The sequence below is a fragment of the Lemur catta genome, chromosome 4 (assembly GCF_020740605.2).
Source record: "Lemur catta isolate mLemCat1 chromosome 4, mLemCat1.pri, whole genome shotgun sequence".
In the NCBI taxonomy this organism is placed as follows: Eukaryota; Metazoa; Chordata; class Mammalia; order Primates; family Lemuridae; genus Lemur; species Lemur catta.
Window position 1 is genome coordinate 54,680,358 of NC_059131.1, and position 19,275 is coordinate 54,699,632.

The window sequence follows — 19,275 nt, forward strand, 5'->3', positions numbered from 1 at the left end:
GGGGTTGTTCATTCCTCCCCATTGCTATCTCACCCCCAGACCCAGATTTTGCAACTGCCGGGATGAATACAGGGGGTCCACACTTTGCCCCTGAAATAAAATCAAAGGATGCTCCCAAGCAGAAGGATGACACACCTTTATTGCAATCCCTTCTATGGACACTTCCAAGCCATCACTATGCAAATACAGTTGGTGGCCCAGGTTCTCAGCCAGCCAGAGCCCAGCAAGCATAGCATTGGCTCAAGCAAGCTTCATGCCAGCCAGTCCCCACCACTGCCCCGCCCCCCGCCCCCCAACAGCAGTGCAAGCCACACAGCTTTAAGTCATATGCAAAACACAGCGGCTTCAGCGTTCTCCATCCAAACTGTTAGTCCTGTTTTGCACAGTCATAAATTAAAAGGGGCCAAGTTTCTGAGTCTTGGATCTTCAACCTGCCTGTACTGCAGGTCCCTGAAGGGACATTGGCAAAATTACTGTGTTTCACCACCTTTGTGGAGCCCCTGGCTCTGGGAAGCTGGCCAGCCAGACCTTGGGTAAGCTTCAGGAATCCTCTGACCCCTCTAGCCCAAGACAGGGACTAAAATTCCGACTCCACAGCCCCTTTTCCTAATTCAGCATCCTCATGCTGGCCGTGGGGGATGCAGTGCTCTGAAGCTGCGGAGGAGCAAAGGAGAGCGCAGCCTGCCAGTCCTCCCTTCCCTGGGCCGCAGGGTCCTCCGATGACGGGCCACAGGCTCCTTCCAGAAGGGAGGCAGCAGCAGGCCCAGCGTAAGGACTCTGGAGTCAGAGGAGCATCCGAGAACCCCAGAAGAGGGACTCTGAGAAGAGCACTTGGCATAAATGGCACAGTTGCTTTTCTTTTTTTAAACAATTTTGTTCATTGTATTGAACTCTCACCCCCATCCCCCACCCCAATCATGGGCTATTTCTGTCCTGGACCCTGAGCACATTCGGCGTTCCTCGTCTTGCTGGGTGTGGGTGTGGTGGAGGTGGGTGCGATGACACAACTTCCACACTTCTCCTGCCAACGGGCACGCGCACTGTGGGCTGCAGCCTGAGCTGATGTTTTTACAGCATCTCAATTTGCTCTGTAGGGAGGAACATTTCCTGTATTTCCCCACTTCTTACTGCTAAGGCAAATGCCATGCCCATTGTTACCTTGCAGCAAGCAGCAATGCTTTCAAACACATGCCAGAACCCTGAACTTCACCCCTTTTGTGAAGCACTAGACAAAACACTGTTCTATCTCAAGCACGAAAACAACGACTTTATACTTTCTAATTCTATGTGAGTTTGTGTGGGCAACTAATTGTCCCTTGCCATCCTGTAGGAGCCCTGTCCTGTCTACACGCCCCCTCTCTGTGGGTACCCAAGCATCCTCCCAGAGTTCTGGCTGGATGATGCCATATCCCTGCACAGAGGTCAGAAACACTCAGGGCTGGCAGACCTGGGGCACCTGAGAGCCACCGGCCCCCTGCCCTTGAGTCCCCACCATGCGGGGTGCTAACAGGACAAAGCAGAGCTCCATGCTGGAAGGAATGGAAGCCAGCAGCACTTCTGTGGGCAGGCAGGGCTGCTGCTCCCCTCCTGGTGCCCAGAGGGGGCCATGGGACATCATCCTCCCAGGCCTCACGGCACCCCTGCGAGGTGGCCCTCCATTTTGCAGCAAGAGCACCGGCACCCGAGACCACAGGGGAGGGTGGGCATGAGGACTCAGGGGTCCTGCTGCCCAGCCCCAGGCACGGAAGACCCAGAAGGCAAACATGTTTCCCCGCCATTCAGGGGCGGCCTCTGCTGTACCGGGCTTCGGCTCTTCTCAGCGATGACGCCCGCCAGGAGCTGGGACTGAGGCCCCGCGGACTTCACGTCTTGTCGGTTTTGTTCTCGAATCTGTGTGGAGAGGGGAGAGGGAGAGTGAGCTGGCTGTTCAGTGTCGGAGCGTGGAGTTTGGCAGGGGGCATACTGGTGTCCGGCGTGGCCTGCGGCAGGAAGGCCCCCTGATGGTGTGGGAGCCCGTCTCCTATGCTAGCACAATCTGTCCACTCCAGGAGATGGTCTCCACATTTGCTCCAGAGTGATTAGTAGCTCATGGAAAGCACCAGATCTCTGTGAGCTCTGAGAAGGTGCTGTAGAGGCGAGAGTGAAAGGAGGCACAATAGATCCTTGAGGGAGGTTCTCAAAAAAATTTGGTACTATAAATGACATATTTTTATATTGATAACTTCTTCAGAATAGAAAATCGTGGTGAGAAGAGCAGCATTTTTTTCTGAGTTTTCTTTTTTTTATTGTCTCAAAATATTACAGGGATACAAATGTTTTTGGTTACATGTATCGATGTTGTTATGCTGAAGCCAGGGCCCATCACCCAGATAGTGTTCACTGAACCCGGTAGGTGGGTTTTCACTCTTCCCCTGCTCCCCCCTGCTTGATTTCCACCGAGTTTTACTTGCCTCTGTGCACATGTGTGCTCATCGGTTAGTTCCAATTTAATAACGAGTACACGTGGTGTTTGTTTTTCCATTCTTTAGATACTTCACCTAGGATAACGGTCCCCAGTTCCATCCAAATTGTTGCAAAAGGCTTGAATTCAAATTTTAAGATTCCTAAGAATCTGTATTTGTTTCAAATACAGATTCCTGGGGCCTCTCCACAACTATTGAATCCGGATGTCTGGTGGGGAGGAGGACCCAGGAATCTGAACTTTAAGCAAGTGCTGCAGGGGTCCCAGGCCACACACTGAAACCCTGTCCCGTGAGCCATCTGTCTTATTGGAGGTGGCCTGCTACACTGCAGTTTTTAAAGTAACATTAGAAATATAAATAAGTGAACTGTCAGGCAAAGGTCCAGAAATAGAAAGGATCTTAAAATCTTCAAAATATGCCAAAAGAAAAATGGCATAAAATTCATAAAAAGTCAATTTGTGAGCAGGTCTTTCAGACATATCTAATGTGGAAAGTGCCCTCCATGTGAAGGAGTTCCCTAGGACTACCTAAGTGGCACACTTAGCGCAGTGCCTGGCACAAGGTCAGTCCATGGTAGTCTCTGCTCCTCTGGGGCATCTGGGATATTGATGCATCAGGCACATGTGGGGGACTCAGCTCATGTCTGCAGGACTTGAGATCCCTCCCCCTGGGAGCAAAGAGTGAGCTAAGCAGTCCCCAACTTACCTTGTTCCTCATCTCCAGCACTTCTTGGGGGTCAGTATAGAGAGGCACGAATTGGTTTGGGTTTTCGATCCGTATGGGCATGCCACTGCTGGACTTCTCCACCTCGTCAGCCTTCATCCACTGCACAAACACAAGGCCGGGTGGTGAGGTGAAGGAGCAGGCCCAGCGGTTCTCCCCAGGGGTCCCCCCACGAGAGCTGGGCCCACCGGCCTGCACGGAAGGTCAGCAAGCCTATACATGGATGCTCTCTCTTCTTGGGACTCCTCAATGCCTGTCTCCGGCAGCAGATGACCCAGCTGCCAAAGAAGGCCTTCAGGCCAAGGGATGGCCATAAAGTACACTGGTGGCAGAGCCTTGGGAACAAGCTTTGACAGACAGGCAACGTCTGTGGCTTCAGTATTAGGTAACCCAATTTGAGTTTGGAGGGCTTCATATTTTTTAATGAAGAGCTATTCTATTTGGCTGTGGGTTACTTTTATGTTAATGAAAAATCAAATTGAGAGTCTATGTGTGCAGGCAAAAGGGAGAAAGATAACTTAATAGAAGTGACTGTCCAGCCCCCTCCTGGGTTTGCATCTGGATCTGCAGTCCAGATGGTGGGTGCCCAGCCCTAGAATTTCCCAGAAGTCCCCTCTGGATGTGGGTGCAAGAAGCAGAACCCAACTGCTCCTGGGTTGCATGCTGCTGGAGCGACCTGGTCCAGCTGCCCTCTGGAGAAAGCTGCTCCTCAGATCCAAAACATCAGCACAGAGGTGCCAGAAAGAGGTGGTCAGGGGCTCAGTGGCCTGAGCAGCCTCCCAGATGCCCAGGAGAAAGCCCTAAGAGGAAATGGTACCAACCCAGGCACAGCAGAAATTGGTCTGATCTCCTTTTAAAGCTGCTTAACTCCATAAATGCAGCCTACCCCTCTCTCCAGACAGGCCTGTGCTGGCTTTCCCCTTACCGTGGTCTTGGGCCGGGGGCTGCCCATGCTCCTCTGGACCTCGTCAGCCACATTGACCCGCAGGTAGGTGTTGGGCGTGTTGAGCCAGCGGGTCTTCTCCTTCTGCTGCTTCTGGGCATGCTGTCGCAGCGCGGGGACCGGGGCACCATCCTCCTCGAACACAAAGGCTGTGACCGTGGCTGGAATCTCCACCTCACTTTTGTGTTTGGTTTTCTCTTGAACAAAGGGGTGGCGGTATGTGTAGCCTGTTCTGTAGCCCTAAAAAGGACAAAAATAGAACCACTTAGGGTGGGGGAAAAGTTCTGTACCTGCACACGCGTGCACACGCGCACTGCTCCCTTCCCCTAACGGACTCAGTTTAAACCCAAATCTCCATAGCACAACCTGGCCTTGCCGCTCTTCCAGTATATTTCAGAATTGTTCCCTCCTCCTGGTCCCCCAACCCTCTCTTCCTCCACCCCAAGCCGTCTGATCAGGGCTGAGAAAATCCCTAGAACCTTCTGGACCAGAGAGAGCTCTTTTCCCAAATAGAGGCCCAGGTGTCCTGTCCAGGGGTCCTCAGCCTCGATGGGCACTCGAATCACCTGGGACCTTTACAAAATACGGATGCCTGGGCCCTGCTTCAGAGCTGCCGATTTAACTGGACAACGGTGTGGCCTGGCCTACAGGATTTTTAGAAGCTTCCCAGCTGATACTAACAGACACTCCTCCTTTCCTCAGCCCTGAAGCTTAACTATTTCCCTCTTGGAAGCCCAAAATCTGACTCTGGACATGCCTGTCTCCTAAGCCATAGCATGTCCCTCAAAGCCAACGCTGACTGCCGCTCCTAGAACACATATTGAGGCCCCTCGGCAGTTATCAGAGCAACACTCCGCTCTCCCTTTTTCTTCTTTTATTTTTAAATTAAAATGGCATTAATATATTTTTCTGATTATAAAGAAAATACAGACCCATGCAGAAAAACTAAGCAATATAAAAAAATTAGGAAAAAAGTGAATTTTATGCAAAATCTCACCCCCAGAGACAACCACTAAAAATCTTTCCGGTCACATCTCTATTCATACATATGTGTGCGTGTGTGTTTGATCACTAGTAAAATGGGACATTTCCAGTTACCTATTATGGCCATTTGAATCTCTTCCTTTGTAAATTATGTTCTCAGCCCATTTTTCTATTGTTTCTCTTTTTCACATTGATTTATAATATCGCTTTACATTAAGAATATTAATCTTTTGACTGTCATAGATGTTGCAAATATTTTCCCCCATAATTTGTCTTTTAGCTTTGTTTATGGGGAGGGGTTGGTTTATAGAAATACAAGCTTTGAATTTTTAATGTAATCATATCTGTCAATGTTTGTCATCATGATTTCAGACTATTCTGACATGTTTGACAAGGTCTTTCCCAACACAAGAACATCAAAAATATGAATATGTTTTTAATACCTCTATGAGTTTACTGTTTATGTTTAAGTTTTGATAAATCAGGAATATTTCTTATTGAAAGGAATGAATAGCAATCTGCCTTCATTTTCTTTCCCTAATGACTAGATAGTCTTTCTTTTCCTCACTGATTTATATAATAATGTGCCTGTGTTAAATTCTCATATATTTTAAGATTCTCATACATTTTGATTCTCTAAGCTGTTGCATTGATTTGCTCGTCCATCCTGCTAGCATTTTAGTCACTAAAGCTTTATCACACTTCATCAGGGGTGGAACTAGTATCCCTAATTACTTTTCTCTTGATAGCATTTTCCTAGCCATTCTGAATTTCACATGGAAGGACATTTGAAGTCCTTGGTGCCTTCCCCCATTTTTGAAACAATTACATTGAGTTTACTGAGTCATTTTGAAGAAGTGACCTTTTTACCCTATTGAAGCTTTTTAACCAAGAATAAATTACAGCTCTACACTGATTTCAGATTTTCTTTCTTATCTATTGGTAAACTTTTATGGTTTTGTTTAAATGGGTTCTGCTTAATGTTTTAGGATTTTGCTGCATTTGCAAATAGGATTATTTTCTCCCGTTATCATATTCTCAAAGCAGTTAATGTTAAAGATATAAAAATGACTGATTTTGTATATTTTCATAATTGACCACCTTAAAATATCCTCATTATTTCTAATATTTTTTCAGTTGATTTTTTGGGACTTCATAGGTACATGACCATATTATCTGTAAAGAATTGTAATCTTGTTTCCTTTACAATATTTATACCTCTTATTCTTATGCCTCACTGCCTTGGATTGAGTCCCAATATTATTCCAGAACAATATTAAGTAATAGTGCTAAGAATAAGTATCATCTTTTTATTTCAAAGCTTAATGGAAATACTTCTAGTGTTTCACCATGATACTGGCTCTTGTTTTGAGAAAAATCATTTTAATCATGTTAAATAAGTGTCCTCTTATCCCAGTTAACAGCTTTTATTTTTATAAATTGTTGTTAAATTTTTATCAAATGTTTTTTGATATTAAAATGATCAAAGGGTTTTTATCTTTTGACTCTTCAATATCATGAAATATATTTAAAAGGTTTATAATATTAAACCATCTTTGAATTCTAGGAATGAGCCCTCACTTGGTCATTGTGCATTATTATACTAATGCTATGCTCAATACTATTTGCTAGTTTTTATGCAGCATTTTTATCAACATTCAAATTAAGATTGGTCTGAATATGTTATAATTGTTACAGTTTAGTATCCTTCTTTCACTCTTCTCTGAAAGTTTAAATAGCATAAGAATTGTCTGTTTCTTTTTTTTTTTTTTTTGAGACAGAGTCTCACTCTGTTGCCCGGGTTAAAGTGAGTGCCGTGGTGTCAGCCTAGCTCACAGCAACCTCAAACTCCTGGGCTTAAGCGATCCTACTGCCTCAGCCTCCCGAGTAGCTGGGACTACAGGCATGTGCCACTATGCCTGGCTAATTTTTTCTATATTTTTAGTTGTCCAGATAATTTCTTTCTATTTTTAGTAGAGACGGGGTCTCACTCTTGCTCAGGCTGATCTCGAGCTCCTGAGCTCGAGCAATCCACCCGCCTCGGCCTCCCAGAGCTAGGATTACAGGCGTGAGCCACCGCGCCCGGCCAAGAATTGTCTGTTTCTTAAAGGTCCAGAAGAATCCCTGTATGAAATCATCCAGTCATCTATACTTTATTTAAGTACAGATTACTCAGCACACAAATGTTAATGGAAGTTGTATTTTTATTGTGGATTGTACTTTTCGTCATTACAAAGTGACCCTCATGATCAGCCTGGTAAAAAGGTAGAGATCATTTGAAGGAACTTAAGGCAGGGAGAAAAGTATTAATTATTGCAATGACTTTGACATGATAAAGACAATCCAAGGCAGTAGCAGTGAGGGTGGGGAAAATGAATCAGACAGAAATGTTGTGAAGACAGGTTTCATCTTCAGCTTTTCTGAGCATCTAAGAAGTTACAGTCTCTTGCTGCAATTAGCTCCTCATCGCATATGCTTTCCTCTTGTTCTTCAATTATTGCCTGTTTATATTCTACATTGTTAACTAAATTGTTAGCCCCTACAGGAAGGAAGAATGTCTTAAAACTTTCTGTATCCTTTAAAGAACCAGCCCACTCCTATACACATACCAGTTTAATTCTTGACATGATTGACTCCTTCATTCATTTGTTACAATAGGATATTGTTATAAAGCAGCTGCTTAGGAATAAGGAAATTAGTATTATGTGCTTTCTGCATTAAAGTCATAAGAGTAGAAAGAAAGGCAGAACTAACTACATGAGAGGTGTCAACTAAGCCCCAGTGTAAGAGGAGCTGTGTTCTGATTTTTACTGGATTACTGCTTCTCATAGACAACCTCTGCAGTTATGATGACAGCCACAGCACATAGTGGGGGTAGCAACGGCCATTTTTAAGAAAACTCAGCTACTATTAGAATGACCACAAATTCTAAATCGAATTGCCAATCAGCAAGGCTTTAACACCTTAACTGTGATGCTGGCAGTTTTTTGTGCCCACCCAATGCCTCGTACTGCCCGGCTCCAGAAGGCAATGGCAGGGAACTCACCAGATTGTCCAGCATCCTCATGAGGGCCTCAAACTCGTGCTCCCCCAGCCGGCTCTTCTGCATGGGCCCGAAGGTGCTCCCAGCCCACTGCACAGAGCCCACCTCGTGGGGCCGGTGCTTCTCCTGCTCCAGGAGGATGAGGTTCTCCACTCCCCCAGCACTGGACAGAGCCGACACCTGCAGCAGAGAGCAGAGAGCTCTCAGCCCACGTGCACACGGGGACCCTGCACTTACCTTCACTCCTGTATATAATGGGGCGGGGCGGGGTGGGTGCTCACAGAGGAGAACTTAGACATCAGCAATGTCTGGGAAACTGGGGAAAAGCCACCCAAAGCTGTTGGTCATGCACCCATTTCCAAGGAAAAAGGTATTAGTAGTGTCTTTCCTGATGTTGGTTCTCAGGGGCTATAGAGAAGAAGGAAATAGCAAGTGTTAAACCTTAGGAATAAAACAATAGGACCAGGATGTTACCTGGGATACAGACCAACTTAGAATTTTGATTATTTCTGGGGAGGGAGACAGGATGAGACTGGAAAGGGCTCCAAAGGGAACTTCAATTCTTGTTTGTAATATTTTATTTCTTCAAGAGAAAAAAATCTGAAGCAAAAAGGCTGTGAATATTTGTTCCATCTGAGTGGTGGGTATGGATGTCCATTATGTTATTCTCTGCATTTTTCTGTATGTTTGAAATATCTCCTATCTATTTTTTTAAAAGTCACCTGAAAGAAATAGACCAACTTCTAAGCCAATGAAAACTGAGCATAACCTGACGGAATGGATTAACAGGTCTCAAGGAAGAATGCGTCCTCCATGACGGGGTTAGTCAGTCAAGGAACCGCAGAAAAGGAGATAGATCAAATGTTGACCATGCACATAGGGGGCCAGATGTGCAGGGGTTAGATGGCTTCTCCCCATAGACTTAGAGCATTTGTCTCCTTGTCAGGGCTTCATGGGGAGGGGATGATGCAGGTGGCTAAAGGCTTTGAGTATTAGGAAGTGTGTGTATACAGCAGGTGATTTTAGAACGATTCTAAAAAACATTCATTAATCTAACAAATTCCCTTTTCCAATTCCATGCTCATCCCTCAGTACGTTCTATTTACCCCCACGTATCTACCACTCAGGTGTAATTGGTCAGGGTCTGGTTTCCCGGATAAGCCTGGCTACAGAGCAAGAAGGTGGCTTTGGAGAAGCCTAGGTAGTGGGCCAGGTGTGTGCACGGCACATCATTACATTAGCACTCCAAGCAACATTTCATATCCCAGGTAATCCTGCTTCCTATGGGGGAACTGCTCCAATTATATAAACTTTCAGTGTTTGTGACAGTTATTTTTTACTGAAAATGAAATGATCTAATTTAGCCTGCTGACAAATACAGGTCTGTGAGCCCAGGAGGGTGGGGACGGACCCTGGAGTGTGTTAAATTCATCAGCGTTGACAAACGCCCCTGTGTACTTCTCAGAGGCCAGCCGGGCAGCCTTCCCCGGTGACCCTCATCGACCCGTGAAGAGGAGGAAGCAGGACATTTTCCATGCCCTTCTCATCCCAGGCACGTGTCCAGTTGCAGGCAGCACATGGTAGTGTTTTAGGGCACAGACCTGGGTGCCAGGCTGCTGGGTTTGAATCCTGCTCTGCCACTTAACTGTGTGACTTTGGGCAGCTACTTGCCATCTCTGTGCCTCAGTTTCCTGAAAATAGCAGTACCTACTTCATGAGGCGCATTAAGGTAACAGTTGTAAAGCACTTAGAATAGCATCTGGTACACAGGGAGTGCCTTACGAACATTTCTGATAAATGGATTCTGAGAAGCAACATCCCCCAGGACCGGTCATTAATGGAGAAGGCGAGAGCAAGAGAACTGCCCACAACCTTGTGAGAGCTGCCTCCTCCTACCTCCCTCTTCCTCCCCTGGTTTCCATGGTGATGGGCAGCAGATGGAGAAGAACTGCCTGAGCTCCTTCCCATCTGCCTGTCAGGAGAGCAGGGACCTGCCTCTCTCCGCTGGGGATGACCCAGTTTCCCGGAACCCCAAATTGATGGGGAGCAAAGAGAACACCATCCCCAGGAGAACCGAATAGGCTCTCTGCCTTGAGCACCAACATGACTACAGTCATGTTTGCTTGTTTGCCAAGGTCACTGAGAGAGAAAACTAGGCCCATGGTGGAAACAGAGCTTCCGCGCTGGCAGCTCCACCCAAAACCATCTGACCAGGGCTGCAGTCCAGACAGCACCTCAGCCTGCTGCTACCTGGGCTCTTTCACGTCTTGATCCACCCACGCCTCTGGTCTAATCTTTCCTGTTTTTCTTCCACATCTTCTAGCTCCATTCCTCCCTCTAGAAGCCTCTCTGCTCCACCAGCTGAAAAAAAATGTTACTGGAGCTTTTCTGGGGTTATCTGTCTGGATTGCCTGAGGTACTATAACAGGGTCTCATCACACCAGTCCTGAGAAGAAAGTGACCGCAGCTGGGGGCTGTCAGGGACAGTGGCCAGGAGCTCTGCCCTTTGACTGCAGATGGCCATTCTGCCTTTGGTTAAATCGCACAGTGACCATTCTAGGGGTCTGGATCCTGGGAGAAACGCACTTCCCTTTGTGGGGGGACCCATGGGCATCTCTCGCCATCCATTTGCAGGGCTGGGCTGTCTTTGCAGAGAGATGAGGTTTCTACATGAGCTATTTTCTCATGGAAGCCTCTTCTCCAGAAGGAAGATGGGGAGATCTTAAGAGTTCAGGTGCGGGGAAGGGACAGTGGCTTCCCTTTATGCCAGAGGCTCCGCCACGTTCTTGCACTAGTCAGTGGTAGGAGCTCAAGGCCAGCATCCTTGGCGGGACAGAGAGGCCACCACTTCAGAGATGGACCCTGGGTCCTGGATCCACCTTCCGCATGTCACCCTGTTCTGACCACTTCCTCTGTCACTTCTTCATCATTATCCTCACAACTGTCCTCTCAACATGTTCCTTTAAAAACTATTGGAGGGTACTCCGGCTTTCTTTTGACAGACGAAACAGAACTACTGAAGGGTACCACTGTGGAGCCTCCACTAGTGATGCTTCTGGGACGATGTCATTCTTCCCAGAGTAACTCCAAGAGAAGGGCAGTTCTTCCTCCGGGCGCTGCTGTGCCCAGGCCGGCCAGGAGAGGGCAGACCCGACACCAAAGGGCCCGGAAAGAGCTGACTCACCCAGGAGCAACCAGCGTCCCCTTCCCTGAGTCCTAAAGGTACCATCACAACACCTCTCCTTGTCTGGTCATTGTCCTGTCCCCACAGTGACCTATGAGTCCCCACATCTACAGTTGAGGGATCAAGGATCGAGAGCCCAGAGCGAGGTGATGGGGCCCAGCAGCCTGGTTAACAAGCCTTTTCGGGGTGCACATGGCCCTGCTCACCCCAGCTAGCCTGCCACAGTGAACGGTGTGTGCCTGGCTTGGCCATCACCACCTTGTTTATAAAACTACACATTTGTCTGTTTTCCTACTGCTTCTCCACCAACTCCTCTAGGGGTTCTGTGATCACTGACAGTTCCCGTCTCCCCATCCCTCACCAGTCAGGGGACTCCGTGGCGGGCTCCCTGGACCTCACCCTGGGGTTGCCCTGGCTGCCCAGGCTGCCCTGTCAGTGCCCCATTGGCCTGCTCCCCACTTCCTTCTGGCCCTGACCATGTTCCTGGCCTTTGCGCACCCCAAAACAAAGAAAACGTCTGTGTAGCAGGTACATCCCAGATGACGCATGTGCACGGTAAGAACTTTTATGTGCCCAATCACAGTTTCTCCCACCATCCAGCTGATGAGCCCAGGCAGCTCCCCATCCTGGGCGCTGATCCCCAAGAGTGACTATTGGATGCTAGACAGTGATGATAAGTTTTTAAAAGCCACAGAACTAATTTTAAGTGTGAAACTTTAGAAGGTTAAAACGGTGCCAAGGCAGAGAAATTGGGCAAGGCCTTTAGAAGTCTAGGCTCCAAGGTCTCCCTGAATCCCAGTCAGTGGGGTCACTGCCTTTGCACACAGGCCCCTGTCGGAGCCCACTCCTGGGCCTACTTCCCAGCGGAACTTGCTCACCTGTATCTCACATGCAGCCTGCAGGTGGAAGACCTTATAAAACGCCTCCTCAACGGTGTCACCTAGAGCAACCACTCCGTGGTTTCTTAGCACCAGGATCTACAGAGAAGCAAATAGCCAATTAAAACATTAGGCCTTCTAAACTTTAGTTGAAAGAGAGGTTTTTCATTTTATTTAGATCAATTTCCACACCCAGTCCTGGGACCCCTCCCTCAACTCCCTATTCATTTTCTCTAATCAAATACCCAATGCTACCCCACTTGTGGTTTTTTTTTTTTTTGTTGTTGTTGTTGTTGTTTTGAGACAGAGTCTCACTCTGTTGTCCGGGCTAGAGTGCCATGGCATCAGCCTAGCTCACAGCAACCTCAAACTCCTGGGCTCAAGCGATCCTTCTGCCTCAGCCTCCCAAGTAGCTGGGACTACAGGGATGCGCCACCATGCCCAGATAATTTTTTCTATATATATTTTTAGTTGTCCAGCTAATTTCTTTCTATTTTTAGTAGAGACTGGGTCTCATTCTTGCTCACACTGGTCTCAAACTCCTGAGCTCAAAGGATCCACCTGCGTCGGCCTCCCAGAGTGCTAGGATTACAGACATGAGCCACCACGCCCAGCCCCCACTTGTGGTTTTAACCCTAAGAATTTGAAAAGGCATTTTAAAACTGAGACTAAACAGCTTGGTCAAATTCTTTGGGCAATTCCTGGGTCTTTAGGCCTTGGAAACTTAGAAGTTTGAAAAACTGGTGTGTATGTTAAGGTGAATGAAAGTATTGCCGGACATGGTGGCATGAGCCCGTAGTCCCAGCTACTTGGGAGGCTGAGGCAGGTGGATTTCTTGAGCTTGGGAGTCCTAGTCCAGCCAGAGAGACATAGCAAGACCCTATATTTTTAAAAGAGTGAATGAAATTATCTGATGCCCAGTACAATGGTCCCACCTCAGAAGCAATCTCTTGTCCCTTTGACGTAGTCGACTTGGGAGTCAAAACCCAAGGAGGTGGCTCTGCAGAAACAGGTGAGTCACATCCCCTCTCTGGGCCTCAGGTTTCTGCTCCATAAACTCAGTGAGGCCCTGCCAGCTCTAAGACCTCACAGTGAAAGAGGTGACAGGGACCTTCTAATCTAACTCACTGGTTTTGCAGATGAGGAAACAGAAGCCTAAAGAGACTGGAAGTCTCCCAGCTCCTTAGGGGCAGCACCTGAACTAACCCTGCGCTTCTCACTATGGGTACAATGTTTCTGAGTCGGCAGGGCAGTGGGCAGGGAGGAGAACCAAAAATGAATTTGTACCAAGAGCACAAGTCCCCAAGGTCCAAGTGCATCTTCCCTGCCAGAAACTTTTCTTGGTTGGTTTTACCCTCAAGAACTCTCTGAAACCCGATGACACTTGCCTGGGAGCTGGGACACAGATCCATGTGTCAGATCTGTCCTGGCAGACTTGGGGCCTGGTTATTCTACATACACATCACATTCTCTCTTGCGTAAAACAGCTGGTGTTTTTCTCTCTCAAGAGCCAGAGAAATGGAAAGAGATGATGACTGTGGCCCACAAAAAATAACGCAAATAACAAATACCCCATCTCTCAAATTCCTGTAGCACTTCATAAATGTGAATGTCTCATCCCTCTCCCAGCACTGCAAATGACACTTTGCAGGATGTCAGGAGAGGGTGGCAGGATTTCTTGCCCATATTAGAGGTGGGAAGACGGGGACTCAGATGGGAAAAGACCCAGGCAGTGCATTACTTGCCAGGACGGCAGCAAGCACCCATCAGCCCAGGCTTGGTTCCGAAGCTCTTCCCTGCTGACCCGACCACCCCCAATAATGTGCTGTTGTAAAATAGGGCTTTAGATCCAAGCCAAGCGATAATGAGATTCCGTTTTTCTCTAGCAAGTCAGCAAAACAAATAAAAGCGGTAACACTCAAGTTTGGGGAGACTGCAGGGAAGTAGCATTCTCATGTGCTAGATGTGGGGTGGGGAGTAAACAAACTTTGTGGGGGAATTTGGCAATATGAAGTGAGAGCTCGAAAATGTGCATCCCTAGGAATTTATTCTAAAATCATCTCAAGCACAAAGATTTATCTGAAGGGATTTTCATCACAGTGTTATTTATATTAAGAGAAAATTCAGGGAAAAAAAATAAAGCCCTTCTAACGTCCAACCATAGAGGAATGAACGTTCAGGTAAACAGTGGCACAGCCATTCACACAATGAAATAGAATTTAATGATTTAGAATGGTGATAGGGAAAACATTTAACAATAACATACAAAGGTGTTTACTGTATATTACTAAGGGGAAAAAAGGAGAACTTATTTTATGATTCTACTTTTGTAAATATATGTGAATATATTTGGGGTATTCACCAAAATCAAAATTTCAGGGTAATGTGATAAATTTTTCTTTTCTTTTCTTCTTTTTTTTTTTTTTCTTTTTTTTATCTGCAACCTCTAAACATTCTGCAATGAACATATATCACTTCTGTGACGTTGGCTTTGACAATGCCACTCCAGGGCACCTTCCCAGAAGAGCTGGGCTAACCTTGCAGGTGGGTCCAAGGCACTTCTGCAGGTTGATCCGATCAGCTTCCTGCTCCATTTCCCCATTGAAGTCGTAATAGGCCATGTCCCCCACTAGCAGGGCATTGTGGGAGACGGGCAGGAGGCCCCACTTCATGGCTGACACCTTAGCGAGACAACAGCACAGTTAGCACCCACAGCTCCCCCAGCCATGCACGGCACACCTGCCCTTTCCTCAGAGCAGCACGGTCCAGCTCTATGCCGGGGGCCAGTGGGGGTGGGGAACAAGCACGCGAAAAAGGCCTTAGCTCGGGTCTGCTTTCACGCTGCTTGCTCTAATGTCCTTCTAGCAGTTTCACAGCAGCCATGTCAATATGTCACCTTTTAGGATTACCGGGAAGAACGTACTTGACAGCTATTGCTGCCCCTGGCTACAGTCCCCAGGGAAAAGGCAGGGAGTTTGCACTAGGCTGGGGTGAAGCAGAGTCCACGTCCCTGGGGAAAGGCTGGAGACCCTCAGCCTTGGTTTCAGTGCAGAAATGGCCATGAGTCTTGATGGGGAGACCCACTGAGAAGTCCCATTTTATGGCTCTGGGACAATACAAGTGCAGGGACCAGGGTTAAAACACAGGGTGTAACTCCTACCCACACCTCTTCTTAAAAGCAAGGAACATGGAGAAGTTTGGAGGAGCCCTTGCCCTCCCTCATTCATCCCGCCCCGACTCAGCCCTGGGCTCTGCAGAGATGCACACTCAGCACAAATATCATTGCATCTTAGTCCAGATTCTGGAAGGTCTGAATGCCCAGAGCCAGTGTGCTTTGCTAAGAAAGCAACATGCCGGTGACAAGTCCTATCTGTCCCTGTAGGTGTGTGGCCTGGGGGTCAGTAGGATGGGGCGAGGGTTGGGGGAATGTCTAGAACTGTCTGCTGTCTTTCCAAGTGACAAGGTCTTAGGCACACATGGAGAAATGACCAGCTCCTTGGGGGACAACCTGCTCCTTGAGGTTATTGCTTCTACTCTCTCCCCATGTTGCTGGCTCTGTCCCCAGCTCTCAGCCTACCCTGGGCTGAAAAGTGGGCACAGCCCAGGTTCCCGCCATCTTGTTATCCTCTGGCAAGGTATCTCTTCACCAGAGCCTGGTCTGCGTGGGGGCAGGCACCACCCCCTGGTCCAGCAGCACTGACCTGAGCTGCCCCCCGGGTCAGTCGTCCCAGTTTGTGTGTAGCAGGGTCAGGGATATGGTGGAATGGACATTCCATGTCTTTACCTTACACTGAGACTTCAGTAGTTAGAAATCTGGAGAGGCTGAGGGTTTCCACATTGGAAGCTCTCTCTCCTTACCTTGGCCTGAGTTCCGGAATCTTTCCAGAACTGTTTTAAATGAGGAGATTGTTACTACCTCCAGTGGCTTGTGTCCTTCCTCAGGCAGCTGGAAAGAAGCGTACTCACCGCTGCGGTGGCCGGCGTGTGCAGGTGGATGATGCAGCGCACGTCGGGTCTGGCTGCGTAGATGGCCGAGTGCAGGCAGAAGCCCGTGGTGTCCACCGGGAAGCAGCTGCTGCCCTTCTCTACCACCTCTCCTAGGATATTCACCTTGATCTGGGCAGGGAAGAAGAGGGGCTTGCAGCAACAGGGTGGCCGAGGCCCCCCACTCCTCTCCTGGCTGTGGGCCCGGCATGTGCCGTCCACCTGTGTCCGCTCATCCCAGACACCATGAGCAACGGCTGGGCTTGGTGTTGGGGGAAAACGACCTGGTTCCTGCCCTCAGTGAGGGCACAGTCTCATGGGGGGCATGGAGGACTATAATTCAGCAGGAAAAATGCTAGAGCAGAGTTTCTCCCACTTTACTGTGCACATGAGCCACCTGGAAATCCTGTCAAAATGCAGATTCTGACACATAGGCTAAGCCTGGGGCCTGGGAGTCTGCATTTCTAACATGTTCTCAAGTGATCCTGGTGCACACAACACACTCTGAGTGGCAAAGTGCCCGAAGAGAGTCATGCACAGAATTCTCTAGAAACAGAGAGAAGGAATCTTTAATCCCAACAGAATATGAGAATCAGAAAGGCCTTCCCAGAGGATGTAACCTCTAAGCTAAGCCTCCCTTTTTTTTGAGATTTAAAAAATCATACATAAAGAGATAGTATAATGAACACCCATTTTCCAATTACTCAAAAACTAGATCTTAAAGGACAAGTGGAAAGTAGTTACTGGTTTTATAATCTGTTTTTGACTCCATGGGGCTCATAGGTATAATGGCTAAAAAAATCACACACATGCATGTGCACGTGTGTGTGAGCACACTTGAGAGAGGGTTGGTGGCTGGCCATCATGTTCCCTACTTCACATAAGCAATTTTACAGAATACCAACATCAGAGAAGGTCACTTTGTGACTGTGATACAACAAGACAAATGACCACTCCTTAATCATGTCTAAGCACAGACAAAAACAACACTGCGCAAGCACAGAAATGACCAACACCCACTCTCGTGGCTAACAAGAGAGACTGCTGCTTCTTACCAGTGACAGCTTTAGCCTTCCTCCCTCCCCTTCCCCGCCTCCTGGATAAAAATTGGTAGAATATGCCATCAGAGAATTTCCCCTGTCCTGACCGTGTGCAATTCAAGGCAAATTGAGAACTCTCTCCCAAATCACCTAACACAAACCCAAATCCTGAAATCAGCTCCTCCTAACACTCTCTTACTGAACACACCCCGGTCCCTTGAGTGCCATCTCCCTGCAGCCAGTCGTTAACCTGACTTACTGACTACAGTTGTTCCCTGGACGTCAACAAGCTAGATTATCGTTGCTGAAACTCACTAAAACTTTGGCCCTGAACACCGAAGCACCCATGCCATTCTCAATGTAGCCCACAGGGCAGTTCCTCAAGTTGCCCACCGCCCCAGTTCTAGAAAGCCCAGGCAGAGAAGATGGGGACCAAAGGAAGGAGACAGATCTGATGTCGGGGAAAGGACGCGCTTCTGACATTGTTTGCTTAAGCAGAAGCATCAGTAAGATGTTCAACAAATCTCCTCTTACAACATTCCATTCTAAGTGAATCTCACAGAATGAACGTGACTCAGAGTGGCCTGAGCCCTGGAGATGGCAGCAGCTCTCCTGCCTCCGTGTCGGCCTCTGGTTTGCCTGCAGCCCAGCTCCGCCACTTCCTCGGCTGTACAGGCTCTCTCGAATGATCTCTATCTGAGCTCATGTATTTTTTTAGTCTCATCATTAGATGAATGATCTGTTGTCACTCAATAACCTCCACAGTGTAATAAAACAACTACCATCCCATATGGTGCCTTTGTAGAAATGACAAAGCAGGTGCCCTCTTGAGGACAGCCCCAGGGACACAGGGCTTGGTATGGGGATGTTGCTATTGTGCAGACTGAAACAAGCTGCCCAGTGCTAGGACGGAGTGAGTGGAGCACAGGATGAATTCTCCCTTCTCCTCTCTTCCTCATCAGGCGGGCTCCCTTGTGCAGTGTGGAAGCTACCCAACCATACACAGCAGCCCGGGTCTACACACATTCCATAAACATCTCGTGCCCATGACTCTCCAACCTGTATCTCTGGCCTACAGTTCTTCTGAACCTAGGATAACCAAATGCCAATTAACATCTCCTGAACATCCCACCAGCTCCTTAAACTCAATCCCAGTTCCCAACGCAACTGATCACCAGGCCCACTAAGCTTGCAGGCCCAGCATTTCCTTCCCAGCTTACTGTAAAAGCCCCAACTGGTTGTCCGTATGCCAGTTGGCCTCCACACGGGTGTCACAGTGATATTTCTATGACAGAAACCTGCTCACATCATTCACATGCTTACAACACTTCAGTGGCTCTCTGTGTCCAGCAGCAGAAAGCCAAAAGCTGTAATAAGGCCTTCCATGCCACTTATCATCTGGTCCCTATCCCATTCCCAGACTCACCTCCAGGCACTGAATACTTGAGCCGGACTTGGCCACTTGCCTGTCCTCCCAGATGCACAAGGACCTTGCATGCACGTGGGCCTGGTGCATGGTGTGCTCCTACTGAGGACATGAGTCACCTCCAGTCACCTCCATCAATCCTCTCCCTGCCACCATGGTCTCAGTCTGCTCATTCTGATGACTCACAAGGGCTCCACTCTGTGCCATGGTTTCAACTAACAGTCTCCTCCCTCACCCCTCCACCTCCTATGGCTCCTAGTGGGGCCAGGTGCCCCTTTTCCAGGTTCCTGAAGCTTCCTTTAGCTCTATTGGAGCACTCTTCACTCTGAGTTTTGTTTTTGTTTTTTTTTGAGACAGAGTCTCACTTTGTTGCCCGGGCTAGAGTGAGTGCCGTAGCATCAGCCTAGCTCACAGCAACCTCAGACTCCTGGGCTTAAGCGATCCTACTGCCTCAGCCTCCCGAGTAGCTGGGACTACAGGCATGCGCCACCATGCCTGGCTAATTTTTTTGTATATATATTTTTAGTTGGCCAGATAATTTCTTTCTATTTTTGGTAGAGACGGGGTCTCACTCTTGCTCAGGCTGGTCTCGAGCTCCTGACCTCGAG

The 19,275-nt window shown here is 48.0% G+C and overlaps 1 protein-coding gene across 2 annotated transcripts in view; it reads right to left on the reverse strand.

Annotated features, from left to right (window-relative positions):
- Positions 1–19,275, reverse strand: part of ADD2 (adducin 2) — a 52,353-nt gene that overhangs the window by 11,599 nt on the left and 21,479 nt on the right. The window contains exons 7-13 of one of the 2 annotated variants that reach the window (XM_045549812.1): positions 16,184–16,333; positions 14,755–14,898; positions 12,218–12,316; positions 8,159–8,335; positions 4,111–4,368; positions 3,168–3,287; positions 1,801–1,890 (exon numbers count right to left, since the gene is read on the reverse strand). In XM_045549812.1, coding sequence (XP_045405768.1) covers positions 1,801–1,890; positions 3,168–3,287; positions 4,111–4,368; positions 8,159–8,335; positions 12,218–12,316; positions 14,755–14,898; positions 16,184–16,333 — 1,038 coding nt within the window. Of the gene's footprint in view, positions 1–112; positions 1,891–3,167; positions 3,288–4,110; positions 4,369–8,158; positions 8,336–12,217; positions 12,317–14,754; positions 14,899–16,183; positions 16,334–19,275 lie in introns of those variants that run through there. The other variant, XM_045549811.1, reaches the window with a different exon arrangement.